The sequence below is a fragment of the Marmota marmota genome, unplaced genomic scaffold (genome assembly GCF_001458135.2).
Source record: "Marmota marmota marmota unplaced genomic scaffold, marMar, whole genome shotgun sequence".
Lineage (NCBI taxonomy): Eukaryota > Metazoa > Chordata > Mammalia > Rodentia > Sciuridae > Marmota > Marmota marmota.
In genome coordinates this window covers 1,206,504-1,220,533 of record NW_025999842.1, presented here as the reverse complement: position 1 = coordinate 1,220,533, position 14,030 = coordinate 1,206,504, and the positions used below count along the sequence as shown (strand labels likewise).

At 39.3% G+C, this 14,030-nt stretch overlaps 1 protein-coding gene across 2 annotated transcripts in view; it reads right to left on the bottom strand.

Moving 5' to 3' along the window:
• Impg1 (interphotoreceptor matrix proteoglycan 1) overlaps positions 1 to 14,030 on the bottom strand; it is a 140,661-nt gene that overhangs the window by 18,171 nt on the left and 108,460 nt on the right. For both annotated transcript variants that reach the window (XM_015496940.2, XM_048800042.1), the window contains 2 exons: positions 12,939 to 13,471; positions 10,162 to 10,381 (listed from right to left, as the gene is read on the bottom strand). In XM_015496940.2, coding sequence (XP_015352426.1) covers positions 10,162 to 10,381; positions 12,939 to 13,471 — 753 coding nt within the window. The remainder of the gene's footprint in view (positions 1 to 10,161; positions 10,382 to 12,938; positions 13,472 to 14,030) is intronic.

Below are 14,030 nucleotides of genomic sequence, written 5' to 3'. Positions count from 1 at the left end.
AGGAAGGGAGGGAGGGAGGGAAGGAGGAGAAGGAAGGAAGGAGAAGGAAGGAAGGAAGGAAGGAAGGCAATCTGGATTATATTCAGCTTTATATTCATGCAGTTTTAAGATATGATTTTAAATATTCCTTATTCATTAATATTGATATTCTTTCTTTAATAATATTCATGAAGGCAAAAAGTCTTGGAGCCTAGGAAGTCCTAATTTAGCCCTGGAATTCTTTTTTTTTTTTTTTTTAATTTTTTATTGTGGGTTGTTCAAAACGTTACAAATTTCTTGGCATATCATATTTGACACGAATTCTTAATGTAGCCCTGGTGGTCTGACTATTCCCTTCTCAATGTATGCCCATCACTTTTACATAGTACTTGGGGCTTAGTGTTTAGCAATTCGAACATGCTTCTCTTTTGAAGATTCATCTGAGATGTACACAGGTAGACCCCACCTTTCACACAGATCCTTTGGGTTTATTTCCCCGAATTCTGAGGACATTGGATTTGGTTGTATAATGCTAAAGTGTCAGAAAAGCACTCTGGGAAAAAAGGTCTGGTTCCCAGAGTTGCCTGTAGCCTGGGGAATGTGGGTTAGCTCTTTGGGTCTCACTTTTCATTTACTTAAAATATTTAAACTGTTTAATTATTAATATCCCTCCAACTCAAATATAAACCTGGGTAGTGTATGTATTTGTGTGTGTGTGTGTATTTTTTTTTCTGGTATTCTACTGGGATAAAGATAAAATAGTGAAAAGAGTGGTTGGCTGGACATGGGGGCACATGAGACCTCCATAACTGTTGGTGCAATTCAGTCATTAAAAGAAAGATCTAAAGACCTACATTTAAGTTAATGTTTCATTGCTTCATTGTTTTATCATTATTGGTCAGACATGTTTTGTTTATGAGTTCTTGCTGAAAGGTAGGATTAGAGTGAAAATAATGTTAATGATAAATGTAACAGAGCACCATGCATATAATTGAAGCTTACTACACATATGTGGAATTGAGCAAATTATTAATGGGGGTCCTTTCTGGCTTAAAGGGAAAGCCATGTGAAACACTTTGTGATTCATTTTAATTCTTCATCAGTCTCAAGAACCACCATCACTAACTGTTTAAAGTAGGATCTCAGTAATTCTTTCTTCTAAGAGTGGATTATGAACGCCCATATACATCTTGCTTGGTATGTGTGCTGAGGAATTAACTCCTATCTCAGCCATTATCTGTATCTGTGTTCTAGGTGGAATGGTGTTAGGATGGGGGCCTAAGTGTCTCAGGGTCAGCGAGCCAGGGAGAACTGTGACAGCAGGAAGATAAGGGAGGTGGCCCAGCAGTTGGGCTGGGGCCCAGATTTGTGTGGAGGGATTTGCTTGAAGGGATTGAAGGGAGGGTTTTAAGGAAGCTCCATGGGATTGTTGGGGTGTGGAAAGAGGACATAGGTTGAAACGGGAGAAGCATGAAATCTATTTGGCAGTGCAGCCAGTGTTGAGGTTCCCTACTGAAAGCAGAAATTAAAAAGGAAATCCCCTGTGATGGGCATTCCAGGAGGCAAAGGGCCCCAATGTAATCCTAGGAGGACCAGGGACATAGGAGGTAAAGGGAGAAGGAAGAGGCAGGAGAGGTAGGACAGGACAGACAATTCCTGTAACTACCTCAACCTGGAAGGGACACTCCTAGCAGTACATATACCTTTGAGGATTTGGGAGTTTTATTCCTTAGATGAACACTTTTGTTTTCTTCTTTCTCTCTCTCCCTCTCTCTTTCCCTCTCCCTCTATATTTTAAGAATATAACAAATGATATAGAAAATTTCATTTGATGAAGTGTAGAGACTAACAGGATTCATTAAGGATTACACTGAATTGTAATGTAAGTTTTTCTAAATAGATTGAACAGCCACTGTTTACCCAGAAGGATTCCTTTTTATAAAGAGGTAGTAACCTTTGAATTCCAGTTACAGTACTTGGTAGTCATGTGACCAGTAAAGGGTAAATTACTGTACTTCTCCAAAACTCAGTTTTTTCAATTGTATAAAGTGTGTTTTGGAGGATTATACCTACTTTATGCATTTATTTATCAAGACTACAATAGTGTCAGTAGATACTGTTTTTTTAAATCGTGATGAGTGACATCTATCACCTTTTTGGACCTGGAAACTAAAATAAGAGTCTGACACATAATGCATTTTCCAGATAAGATGAGTTTGTTGATCTACATTTTTGCTGAAAACATCTTGGATGCCAGACTGTAATTAATTTCTGTGTTTACTATTTACCAACCTTGAGGTCTGCCCATTTTTGAGGAGGTTTCTTAGGGATTCAAGGAGAAAATAAGTTGTATGTGGTTTTGCATTTTTGAAGTCTCCAACCTGCACAGCTAACTGGCATAAAAGCCCTACATGCTTCTGAAGAATTTTCATAGAAGCCTAAATGAAAGACGACTCTCGTTGCTGGAAATGCTGGCAGAATACCGAGCAAGCTGTGATTTATTCAGTTTTCAGTTGATAAATCACAGAAAGTTCTAACATTGTTTTATATTTCTCATATCACAGATTCATTTATTCAGGGAGTTTTCAACAGGCGAATGGCACACTGAATGCAGGAATAATAGCATGCCACTCTCCTACATGTCTCTACCTCTGCAGATGTTATTTGGCCTAACTGACTGCACTGGTAACTCTTACTGAGAAGACGTATCAGGAAATCAGATGCTGATCCAAATGTGAGATGATATTCACCTAAAAATCTCAGGAGAATTTTCAAATCTTCTGTTTTTCTTCTCCCCCCATCCTGTCTCTTTCTCTTTCTTTCTTTCTTTCTTTCTTTCTTTCTTTCTTTCTTTCTTTCTTTCTTTCTTTCTTTCTTTCTTTCTTTCTTTTCTTCTTCTTCTTCTTCTTCTTCTTCTTCTTCTTCTTCTTCTTCTTCTTCTTCTTCATTTTTTCTTTCTTTTTTGTTGGATCTGGGGATTGAACCCAGTTAATAACATTTCCCTCTCCTGGCATTACTATCACAAACCTCCTTTTTTACTCTGCCATTAAAAAGAAAAGAAGAAAATAAAAAGGAAAGTCTTGATTGGAATTTGTTTCCTATTCTGCAAATGAAAATAAGTGAATGCTCTCTTTGAGCATAACCTGTAAATATAATAAAACTGGGGCATAGACTTTAGCTTCACTAATCTTTAGACAGGCTTCTTCCTGACTCCCCTGACTTCCCTTTCCCTAGAGCAATTACAGTAGAAAACTTGTAGTTGCAACTTTTTCTCTGACCTTTGAGACATAAATCTTTAAAAAAGCCTCTTGTCAGTTTTACAGCTCAGGAATGTCTTTGTCCAGGGTCTGAGAGCCATCCCTTTGGGATTCAGTCATCAAGGAAGACACAGCCCGGGTCTCCCAGTTTCTATGGGAAGGAGGGAGCCTAATGTCGGAGGCCACCTTCCTCCTGTCTCCTTCCAACTCAACAGTGTCTGGCCTCTGCCCTGGCCACTCCACTAGCTTAGCTTTGCCTTCCCTACTGTCCTCTTTTGTGACCTCCACCCATTGTTCATTCACAGCTGCTGAGATTGCTGACTCTCTCTGCCTCCTCTCTCCTGCAGCATCCTCTTCTAGTTTTCCTTGTTTCCTTTCTTGACTCCCTTTGTTGGCAATCTTATTTCCCCATTAAGTGTTGAGGTTTCTCATAGTTCCATTCCCAGCTTTCTTTTCCTGCCATCCTGCAGGTCACCTTGAAGCATTTCTATCTGTTCTCTGGCTTTAGCTGAAGCTTCCCAAATGTATACTTTCAACTCTGGCCTCTCTCCTGGCTTTTAGACACCAGCTTCGTAGGCTAAAGGTCAATTTGTCTAATGCTCATTTCCTTAGCAGTCTCCCCACCTCCAAATATTTTTGGAGTCTTTTTAAATCCTTAAGGGAGCTTACTAATTTTGCTTTAGTTTTTGCATTTAACAATTTAAAAAAATGAATCAATCTATGTGCTACCCTTTGTGCCTGTTTATACATTTTTACTGTTGTCCAAAAATGCAGTATTTTATGAATGAAAAAGCAAATGTTTTTGTAAGGACTGCTTAATTCTTACTTTGAACACTTCTTGAATTTTCTATAATTTACTGAAGTCTAACTTTAAAAGACCCTACATTATAGAGGGAAGAGAAAGAGAGAAAGAAAAGGAAAGAAAGAAAGAAAGAAAGAAAGAAAGAAAGAAAGAAAGAAAGAAAGAAAGAAGAAAAAAAGAAAGAATGAACGACGAACGAACCAATTTACCTATGTGGGTGTAAATAGATGTGACAGGGTCTTTCAGACCTAGCTTTAAGACTTATTTTCTCTTCCTTCTTGTCTGTGCTCCCTGGGCTCCTTACTCTGTTATCTAAAGCTGCTATCATAGTGGAATAACTGAAGTACCTTGAGTCTTCCAGAATGGTCTTTTTCCTCCTGCCCCTTCTGGGATAGTCCCTCCTTGTCTCTCTACCTCCTAGAAATCCCAGTTTCTATGTCCTCTTTATACTACCCCCATCTTAACCAAGACTGGGCTCATTATCACTGTCTACCAAGCTGCCATGTGACCCTTCACCTCCGTGGAATTGCTCTCTCCTCTGTACTTTATAACATGACTGCTTGCATCCTGATTATAGAGGTTCTATTATAGCTTTTGGTATTTGCTTCTATTTCTCTTCCTATTTTGTTCTTTGAGGGCAGAGACAGTGTTGATTCATCTCTGGGTCCTGCTGCCTATGAGATGTCTGACTCATGACAGATGATCCATAATTGTTCACTGAAGTATGAGTGAACAGCGACCCGAATCACGATGGCATTATCCTCTACTTGCTTACTTTCCTGTAGCAGCAGAGATAAGGGCCAGAAGGATGAAGAGGCTGGGTAACTGTTGATGGCTTCAGAAAAATTACCCACCGTTTGGAAATAAGGAGCAAAGTTGACTACATGACCTTAAATGTTGTGTTAGAACACCAGCAATCCCACCTAGTGAACCAGGACCATCTGTGGGCCAATCTGACCTGCTGTCTGCCTTTGTACAACATGCAAGCTAAGGGTGGTTTTTACATTTTTAAATGGTTAGATTTTAAATGGTTATATAAGTTCTTACATAATGTCTTCGATTTGCCTTTTGGTTTGCAAAGCCTAAAATATTTACTCTGTGGCCCTTGAATACAAAGTTTGCTGATGCCTAGAAGGCAGTAACTCTGACTTGCTATTTGCTATTGATTATGGTCCAGACATTTCACAACTCTGTAAAGCTAGAAGTTAATGCATAGAAGATTGATAAAATACAATGATAGTGCTCTTTTATATTTACCAACCTTACTTCATCAATCTCTTTGTTATCTGGCTGTAGAAAATCCCAGTTTCTATGTCCTCTTTACACCAGCTCTGTTATCCTAACGATTCTCTGACTAATAAGCTAAACAAATGTTTGGCATAGCACACTGTGCAATGGGTGATTCTTTGTACAGGTAGGGGAGGCAGAGTGGGAAAGGCAGGTAATTCTGGGGGCTGGGGAAATACTGGAGATGAGGTGGGAGACTTTGCTTGTCCTCTGCTCTGTGTAGCATGGATCTGATCTCCTATTTCTCACAAGAAGGTGATAAGGGAAGGGCAAAAGGGTGAGAAATCCAGTAACTTGGTTTCTCTATGGTGTTTAGCTCTCCTGTCCGGGAAAAGGTTAAAAGTGTACCATGCCATCTCCATTTTCTGAAGATAAGTTATTGGGATTCTCTCCATAGACAAACCAAAGTATTTATTTTTGACACACAGTTTTGCTAGCAGTTGCCCCTTTTCTCTCTGAAGATTTCCCATTTAATTCTCTTTCAAGGAGAATTTTCCCAATAGATTGGACTAACATCAATGAGTTCAAGCAAACACTCAGAAGATCAAAATCTGAAACAGGGAGGTTTCCTATATTTGCTAAACTGACCTTTTGGTATTTCCAGGAATTTTGATTATCAGTGCCCCTCAGGTCTCTTTTACTATATGCCTACATGCTGGAAGATGGACTCTGCACAGCCCAAGGTGTTCATATCTGAAAAGACCATGCCAGAAGAAGAGCCAAGAGCTGTGTAAATTGGAATTTGAGTCCTTGTTCTCCAAGAACCTGATATAATTATCTTCATTCAGAGTCCAGTGACCTGAGAGGCAGCAAGTTCAGCTGGCTGCACTGGTTGGTTGTTCTAGAAGGACATTTTAATCAGCCTATCTGTCAGTCACCATGACAGCTAATGCTCAAATATACCACCAAAAGGAGAGAATCTGAATCAGCCATTCACACTAAAAAACGAAGAGCAAAATAGCTATCATATTGCTAGATTAAAAAAAAAGAAGAAGAAAATGATTGAAAATCTTTGTATTTTTTTCTTCATTTGCTTTAAAATTTGGATACCTATTTCTTCTATTATCAAAACAGGACTGGGGTTGTAACTCAATTGTAGCACACTTATCTAGCAAGCATGAGGCTCTGGGTTCCATCTTCTGCACCGTCAAACAAACAAACAAACAAACAAACGTAATTTCATGCTTATTTCCCCAAACTAAAATTGTACAGAGTTTTGGTGCTAGAAATACTTTACTGCAACTGTGTAGGCTTTCTTTCTTTCAATAAAAGTGTTTTAGATGTTATTTTCAAGATGTTTTCTGAGATGTACAAATGCTTGGAGTAAGAAGTTAATTAACTCTGTTCAGAAGCAATATGGTGAGTTTTTGGGTTTTGGTGCTATCTCTACTCTGAATTGAAACAAGGCTGTGAACAGGAGGAGGAGCTATGAATAACAGGTGAATGAGGGGGTGCTTTTGTCTGTCCCAGTGTGAACTTGATTGCTGCATGCTTTGGCTTTATATCCTTAGCAGCTACAACTATCTAATGGAAATTTGTACTGCTGCATGACCTGCCAGTGTCCTGGCTCCTCCAAGCTGTTGCCAGCTGCTCAGTCCTTACCATCACCATCCATCCATTTGCTCATGGACCAAAGGCACTAGAATACTTTACATCATCTCTACTTCTACATTCTTTCCTGTGCAGGCTGCCAGACTTCATCAAAATAAAATATAAAGGAAAACTAAAAAACTAAGAAAATGGTCATTAAAAAGTATTTTTTGAATGGAAAAAGTTTTGCTCCCAGCAGTTAGTTTTAAGATGTCTCTTTTCCTTTTTCTGCAGTTCCCTGGTGCAGGGACTGGCTTGCATACAATAATTAGCCCAAGCGCCCACTTGCTGTTTCCATGGGGAATTTACCTTTTGCCTTCTTTGGTGAAATAACTGAACCAGGATCCTTAGCTGTGAGCGAGAAGGCACAAGTGGTCAGTACCCTATTCCTGTTCTCACTTGTCCTTTGCCTATCCCACACTGTAGTTGCTTAATAAATGTTAATCATAATTATTATTGCAACGCTGTCATAATTAACTTGACCATTTGCAACCTACAGTACCAGCAAGAATTTTATATATATATGGTGGTAAGGTATTTATGTAAGAGTTGGAGCTGAAATTATTTTCACTAATTTATTGTGAATAGTTCTTTTATGTAGCTTTTCCTCTAAGCAGCCAGTAGAAGAGAGATGGTGCTAACATGAGTTTCAGTCCCTGCTGGAGCCAAACTTATGGTGCACTACCAAGATAAGAATACCTCCAGGCTGCCTACTATACCACTGGGCACAGGCCCAATTTATATTTTTAATGGTGGAAATATAGGGGACACATAGAGCATGCTGGACAACATGGGAAATTACCTGCCTGCTTTCCAGAGGCAGCTCAATTTGAGATTGATCAGCTCAGAAACTTCCAGAAATGGAGCCATACTAAAGCCAGGTACAGCAATGAATCTGACAGGCAATGTACTGAATGGATGAATGATCACTCACAGTATCTGTAAGGAAGACTTTGCAAAACCACTGAAACTTTACACTCAGCTTTTCAGTGAAATGGTAGTTCATACTTTTTCCTTACTAGAAACAATAGAGTAAGAGAACCTAAAGTTTTAGTACATGGAAAACTCATAAAATAATGAATGAATGAATGAAAAAATAAATTCATTTAAGAAGTCTGTCAAGAAATGACTGTGGTGAGCCAGTTAGGACATAAGTAATGCTTCTGCCAAAACATTTGAGGATAGCAGAATTAGGAAGTCAAATATGATTTATAAAAGTGAAAAATAAACAATGAACTTAGGAATTCCTCTATATAAGTCAAAATGTACAGATACAATATGAAAAAAAATTCCTATTTACGCTAGGTTATGCATAGGTGAGAAGCCGATGTGCCAAACTGTACCCAAAAGTTTTCCTTTCGGTCAACAATGAGTGGGAAGGTCAAGGTAGAAATGAGCTACCATGCTAAGGATTATAAATATTCTTTTGGTTAATCCTCAAAACTGTATGATCTCCATTTTCCACTTGTGGAAATTGGATATTGCTCCTAGTACACAGTCTCCCATTCAGGGCTGTGGACCCCCGAAAGCCATTATTATTCTATACTTTCTTTCAATATCACCAGTGTCTCTTTTGCAAACTTGACAATGTGCTACCAGCTTCCCACCCTCTTTCTGAGGCACTTTTTTTTTTTTATTGGTTGCTCAAGACAATACATCGATCTTGACATATCATACATTTGATTCAAATAGGGTATGAATTCTTATTTTTCCACGTGTACAGATTTCAGGATCACATTCGTTATACAGCCTCTTAACTGACCCATACATTGAGAAGCCTGTCCCTACAGGTAGAGGCTGGGGGCTCTCGCCTAGGCTGTGAATTGACCTTGGCTTGCATTGACCTTCTTGTGTTACTAGATGGTCTCTTAGTAAACAGTCAGCTCTCTGAGGGAGGGAGGAAAGGAGGGGTTTCGTCTCTCACCTCTCTTATGCTTTCCAGGTTCTCCCCATATACTTCCTGATCTTTACTGAGTGACAGGAGAGATTAATTTCCTGATCTTAATTGCAGGGACCCTCTGGTTCCTTCTCAGTTCTACATTAACTTTCAGGGAAAGAAGCAGCCTCTCACCAGCATTTAGGACGTCTTTTGATTTCTGAAGAAGTCCAGAGGGCTCACTTAGCTGCTCCTGCGTGGGGTTACTACTCCCAGGCTCAGTGCCTAAGGGTGTCCTGTCTTTTTAATGATCCTGTTTACAAAGGTACTGAAGGAAAAATTTTTTAAAGTTTCTCAAAACTCTTCTGTGTCAAAGATAAATGTTTCCTTTGGAGCCCTCTGGATTGCATTTTTGCCCTAGGCCTTTTTCCCCTTGCTTTCATTGTTAGTCTACAGAGACAGAGCGCCAGAGAAAGGTGTTAAAAGATTCACTTCACTAATTCATAGCCAATTAAGAGACTCTGTTGCAAACCTGACTGGAAGGTTGCTTTGGCAGTAGGTCTGTAGCCCTCCCCTCTTACCCTCCAGGGAATTTACAAAAACTTCCTTTAGTTGTTTAAAAAACAGAATTCTGAAACTAATGGTGAAAACAGTTCCTATTTGGGCACAGCAAGTTATATTGGTACATACATTCTGCTTTAATCACTGGAACAGAGGTTTGCTTCCCATTATGTGGCTAAGCCCCCTTATCTTTAAGAACTGTCTTCTCTACTAACTCTTATTTGTTTTTTTCCTACACATGGAGGCGGATCTAGGGTGCACAACTGGGAAAGGGAATTATTTTCTCCTTTCTTTGGTGATGGCGAAGTGACTTTCTCTAAGTTTGAATTCTGATCTGATTATTTTTCTTTCCTCAGGATGCTGTCTCTGTTTCTTCCTGAATTATGTTATGAAGATGCTGTTCTGACAGCTCACTGTGACTAGAAGGTTTCTGAGGTAGGAACCCCCAGATTGTTGCAGTTCACCAAGAAAGTGCTTTTGACTTCTAGCAGAATGTAACTTAGCTTGACTGTGGGCGACATTAAAAAAAAAATCTGAAGTACAGCAGAAGTTTTATTCGGAAAGGAAATTAAAGCTCTCTGTGAAGTAAGAGGTACATTTGTTCTTTGCTTTCTGATGTGGAAAAATTTAACCTGCATGTCTTAGGACTCTTTCTGATAATGGGATCTGTAGCTTCTGAAAGGCTGTTTTATCAAGTGTGATTTAAATTTAATTTTTTGTGGTTTCACAGTTGAACAGAATGCTCAAAACCAAAACAAAACAAAATGAACAAAAAAATCCCCATCAGTTTCTCTTTTGGATTCTTTTACCTGGTTCAATGTTGAGAGAATAGCTGTCTATTTCCAAATCAAGTTGATGGGCGGCAGTGGAACGAAAATCCTCCAGGACCCCGTGCACGGCCTTGGTGAGGTTATACGGCACTGACCTAGCAAACCTCACCTTGCTGTTCACGATCACACTCCCATTTCTGAAGCTAAGTATTTCAAGTTGCTTAAATCCTGTAAGATTAGATTGCAGATACGGAACCAGCTGCAAAATAAAAGATGGTTTACTCTTAACCATGTTCCAAGTGTTCAGCTGCTGCTAATTCCATTTGTGCTCCCTTTCATTACCTGAAACATATATTTCAATTGCTTTTTATTGTTTTTATTTTTGTTTAATGTGAGGCCAGAACACCACTACTTAATGACCTGTCTGCAGTAATGATGTCTCATATTTCCATCTTTCTTTGTATTTTGATGGAAGGGTAATGATTTCTTCACAATGAAATGTGAGAACAGGGATGATTTTTAAAAAATCCAAGCCAATGTTATCAACTTGTTTTTAATAAAACAAGAAGTAATTAAAAGTAATTAAAGTAATTAAAAACATGTTCCAAACTGAGCCAAGGAGCAAACTGACCTACTCCTGTATAAATGGGACAGCAATTTGGAAGCAACTAGTTGGAAATGACCTATTGAAATCAACAACAGCTTCAATATCAATGTGTCTGTCTATGCAGTATATGTTTCAGGGCCAAAACAAATGTAACGAGAGGAGTTAGTAGAGAACTGGCAGCCAGGAAATGTGGGTGCCAGTCCTGGAATGTTCCGTACCTAGCTGTGTGACCTTCATCAAGCCACATAACCACTGTGCGGAACCTCAGTCCCCTTATCTGAATTGTGAGGGAGAACAAAAAATGTTGCCCTAGGGGACCCCTTTACAAACTATAATTTAATAATCTCAAAAGTACGCCTCAGGGCATTGTGCTTCAGGTTCTCTCATTTGCCTCTTGTGAGTCATGGCCATCTTTGAAATAATTTTTCAGAAATATTTGAAACTTTGTGAAGTCAAACTTGTTTCTGGCCTCACTCATGAATTGCATACCTCCATCTGAATCTAGAGAGTGCAAAGATGCAAACTGCATTCTCCTAGGCTTGGCCCATACCTGATAATTACCCGGTCCCATCAAAATTTTGGCTCTGAACCTGACCCACATTGTGGTACCTCCCTCACTGTAAAAAGAAAATAATCTTTTATATATGGTTGCAGCTTTTTTCAATGCACTCTGCTTGATTTCTCCTACTTACTTTGAACTCATTCTTTATGTGTTAGCATTCCTTTGGTCTTTACTAGGAGTCATCTGTTTTCGTGTAGTGTGCAGATGGCTAGCTGTCCCTTCTCCCAAGTCCAAATTCTCTTCTCTTAATGGGAAAGAAGCTGGCTCATTAGAGATCACATTTTTCAGCATCTCTTGCATCCAGGTGTGATCATGTGCCTAGTTCCTACTGACAGAATCTGAGAGGAAGTGATGTGGGCCACTTTGGTATCACCTGCTGATGAAGAAATTGCTTTCCCTCAGCCCTCTCTCTTTCCCCTTTTCACAAGTGAAAAAAGGGATGTGTCATTACTCCCGCTTCTTAAATCCTGAGCCGTTGTACAACTGGAAACACAGCCTTCCAATAAGCTGCCATCTGGAATCTCCTCTGGAAACAGGGATATTCCCACACTCCAACTCTGACTAGGCAAATGAGGAAACATTCCTGGCATTGGCAGAACTACAGATGAAGAAATGTGGGTGATGTTTTAGAGCAGCTGTCCAGTGGGACAAGTGAAAGAGAAGTAACCTTGACTCTAATTTAAAAGTCACTGTATTCTTGATTTTTTCATATGGCAGCTTAGTAAGACATCTGGACTAGGTTCACAGGGACTCTTTTTCCTGAAACTGTCCCAGTATCTATTCATCTCATGGTGTGTATGTGTGTGTGTGGGGGTGGGGGGGGGCCGGGAGCAGGGGCAATGGCACAAGCAATCTTTTTTTAAAGCAAATGTTCACCTGAGAAATTGGATTTTATGTGGATTTTCATTTGTACAATAATTTAACTTATATGAAGTATATGAAGTATACACATAGTTTCTCTATTATTGTCAGAAAATTTCAATCTGTGTGGTATAATTGTATAACTGTAATTGGCCTTGACTGTGTAGAGGTACTACCTACTTTAGCATTTCTTATTTTACTTGTAGAAATAAAATAAATGTGAGTTTGGAGGTGTTTACTATCAAAGATATATGTCATCATGATTATCTTCTCACTTTCTTTGATAGGGGTCAGGGATGATACATCTTTAGTCACTTTTTAAGTTTACAAGAACTTAAGGGACCTAAAAAGAGGAACCCATCTACCTGAACTCTCTGGTCATCTGTGCTGGACCAGCATAGCTTTCTATTCTTCCATCAGAGACTGCAAATCAGGAAAAGTTTACCCATACTATTTTTAGATTCCAAGTTTAGTACTTGAGAATTATTCCTGAATAAAATAATTTAGGAAGAACTACAAAGAGGAGATTTTAAAGGTAAATTTGTTTCCATGAAGTTGGGTGGCTGTGTCTTCCCTGAGTGTCCATCCTTGCACTCACTCCCCCAATCAACACAAACCTATCTCAAAACTCCAGCTGAATGCCTTCAGCAGCAGCTGTTTCCCAGGCCTCTCTCCTAACCTGCATTTCTCAATATAGCCAATGATTTTCCTGTAAAGTTAAAAAAACAACCAAAAAAGGAAAGAAGAGACACAGAGGGCTGAGAAAAATAAGCAGTGTCCACTCACCAGCTGTGTGAACCGCTGCTCCAGAGCTTGGTACTCCACAGAGCTCTTGTTGAACAGGTTATTGGAGAAAGGCATGTTAGCAACACGCAGACTGAAGAATACTACCAGCTCTTGGCCTTTGGTGGCAAAGGTCATGGAGCTAGTGGTGATATATTGTAAAGCAGGATCAGGAGTGGTGCTCTCCAAGAGATGATCTGGGGTAGAAACGTATCCACTCAGTCCTGGTATCTCTGATGATACAAAATTGTCAGACACATCAATTTCTTCTAGGTCTCTGATCACATCTTCGCTGCTTGTACTGAACCTGCTGCCATGTGAAGATGCAGATGAATGTGAAATTTCCAAAGCTAACTGGCTGATGGTAGAATAATCACTGGTGGGGAGAGTGAGCCCTGGACCTAGTACTGTCTGGTCAATAGACGTTATGTCTGTGGTGCTTGGATCAGTCAGAGAGAAGATGCTTGATGCCGTAAAGAAAGGTGGTGTTTCTGACAGGGAGGCAGAGGCCATTTCAGGTGGAGACCAAGAACTGTCTGTGGAGGAATCTCCTGAGACCAATTCCATTATGTCCAAGTATTTTCCAAAGAGGAGAAGATGAAAAAAAAAAAAGTAAGGCTTAATTAATAAAATAAGATATGATATTTTCATTGATCATTTTAATAGTCATACTTTAAAAAGAGAGAGATTGGTTAGGAAGGGCAGGCAGTGCTGTATCCAACCTAGGAAGACAAAGGGTGGGTCCTTCTATTCATTTTATTTGGGCCCAGTCATCTAGATATATGAGACTAAAAACACACCAGTTAACTGAAATTTCTGGAATTTGTGCCTGGTCCGATAGTGCCCACGAGGATCAGGTAATACAAACTGACTAATTTGCCACTGGAATATATTTAGATCCCAAACCACAGATGGCATTCAAATAACATCACCTCATTTGGAACTTCTAGATAACTAGCTCTACAGTTTTGGCCTAGAAATTTTATTCATCTTCCAATAATGCATTTTATGTAACTGAATTTTTTGGATTTAATCATCACAGTTTGGTACTTTTACCACTTAAAATTGAATTATTCTTTCCTAAAACTGAATAAC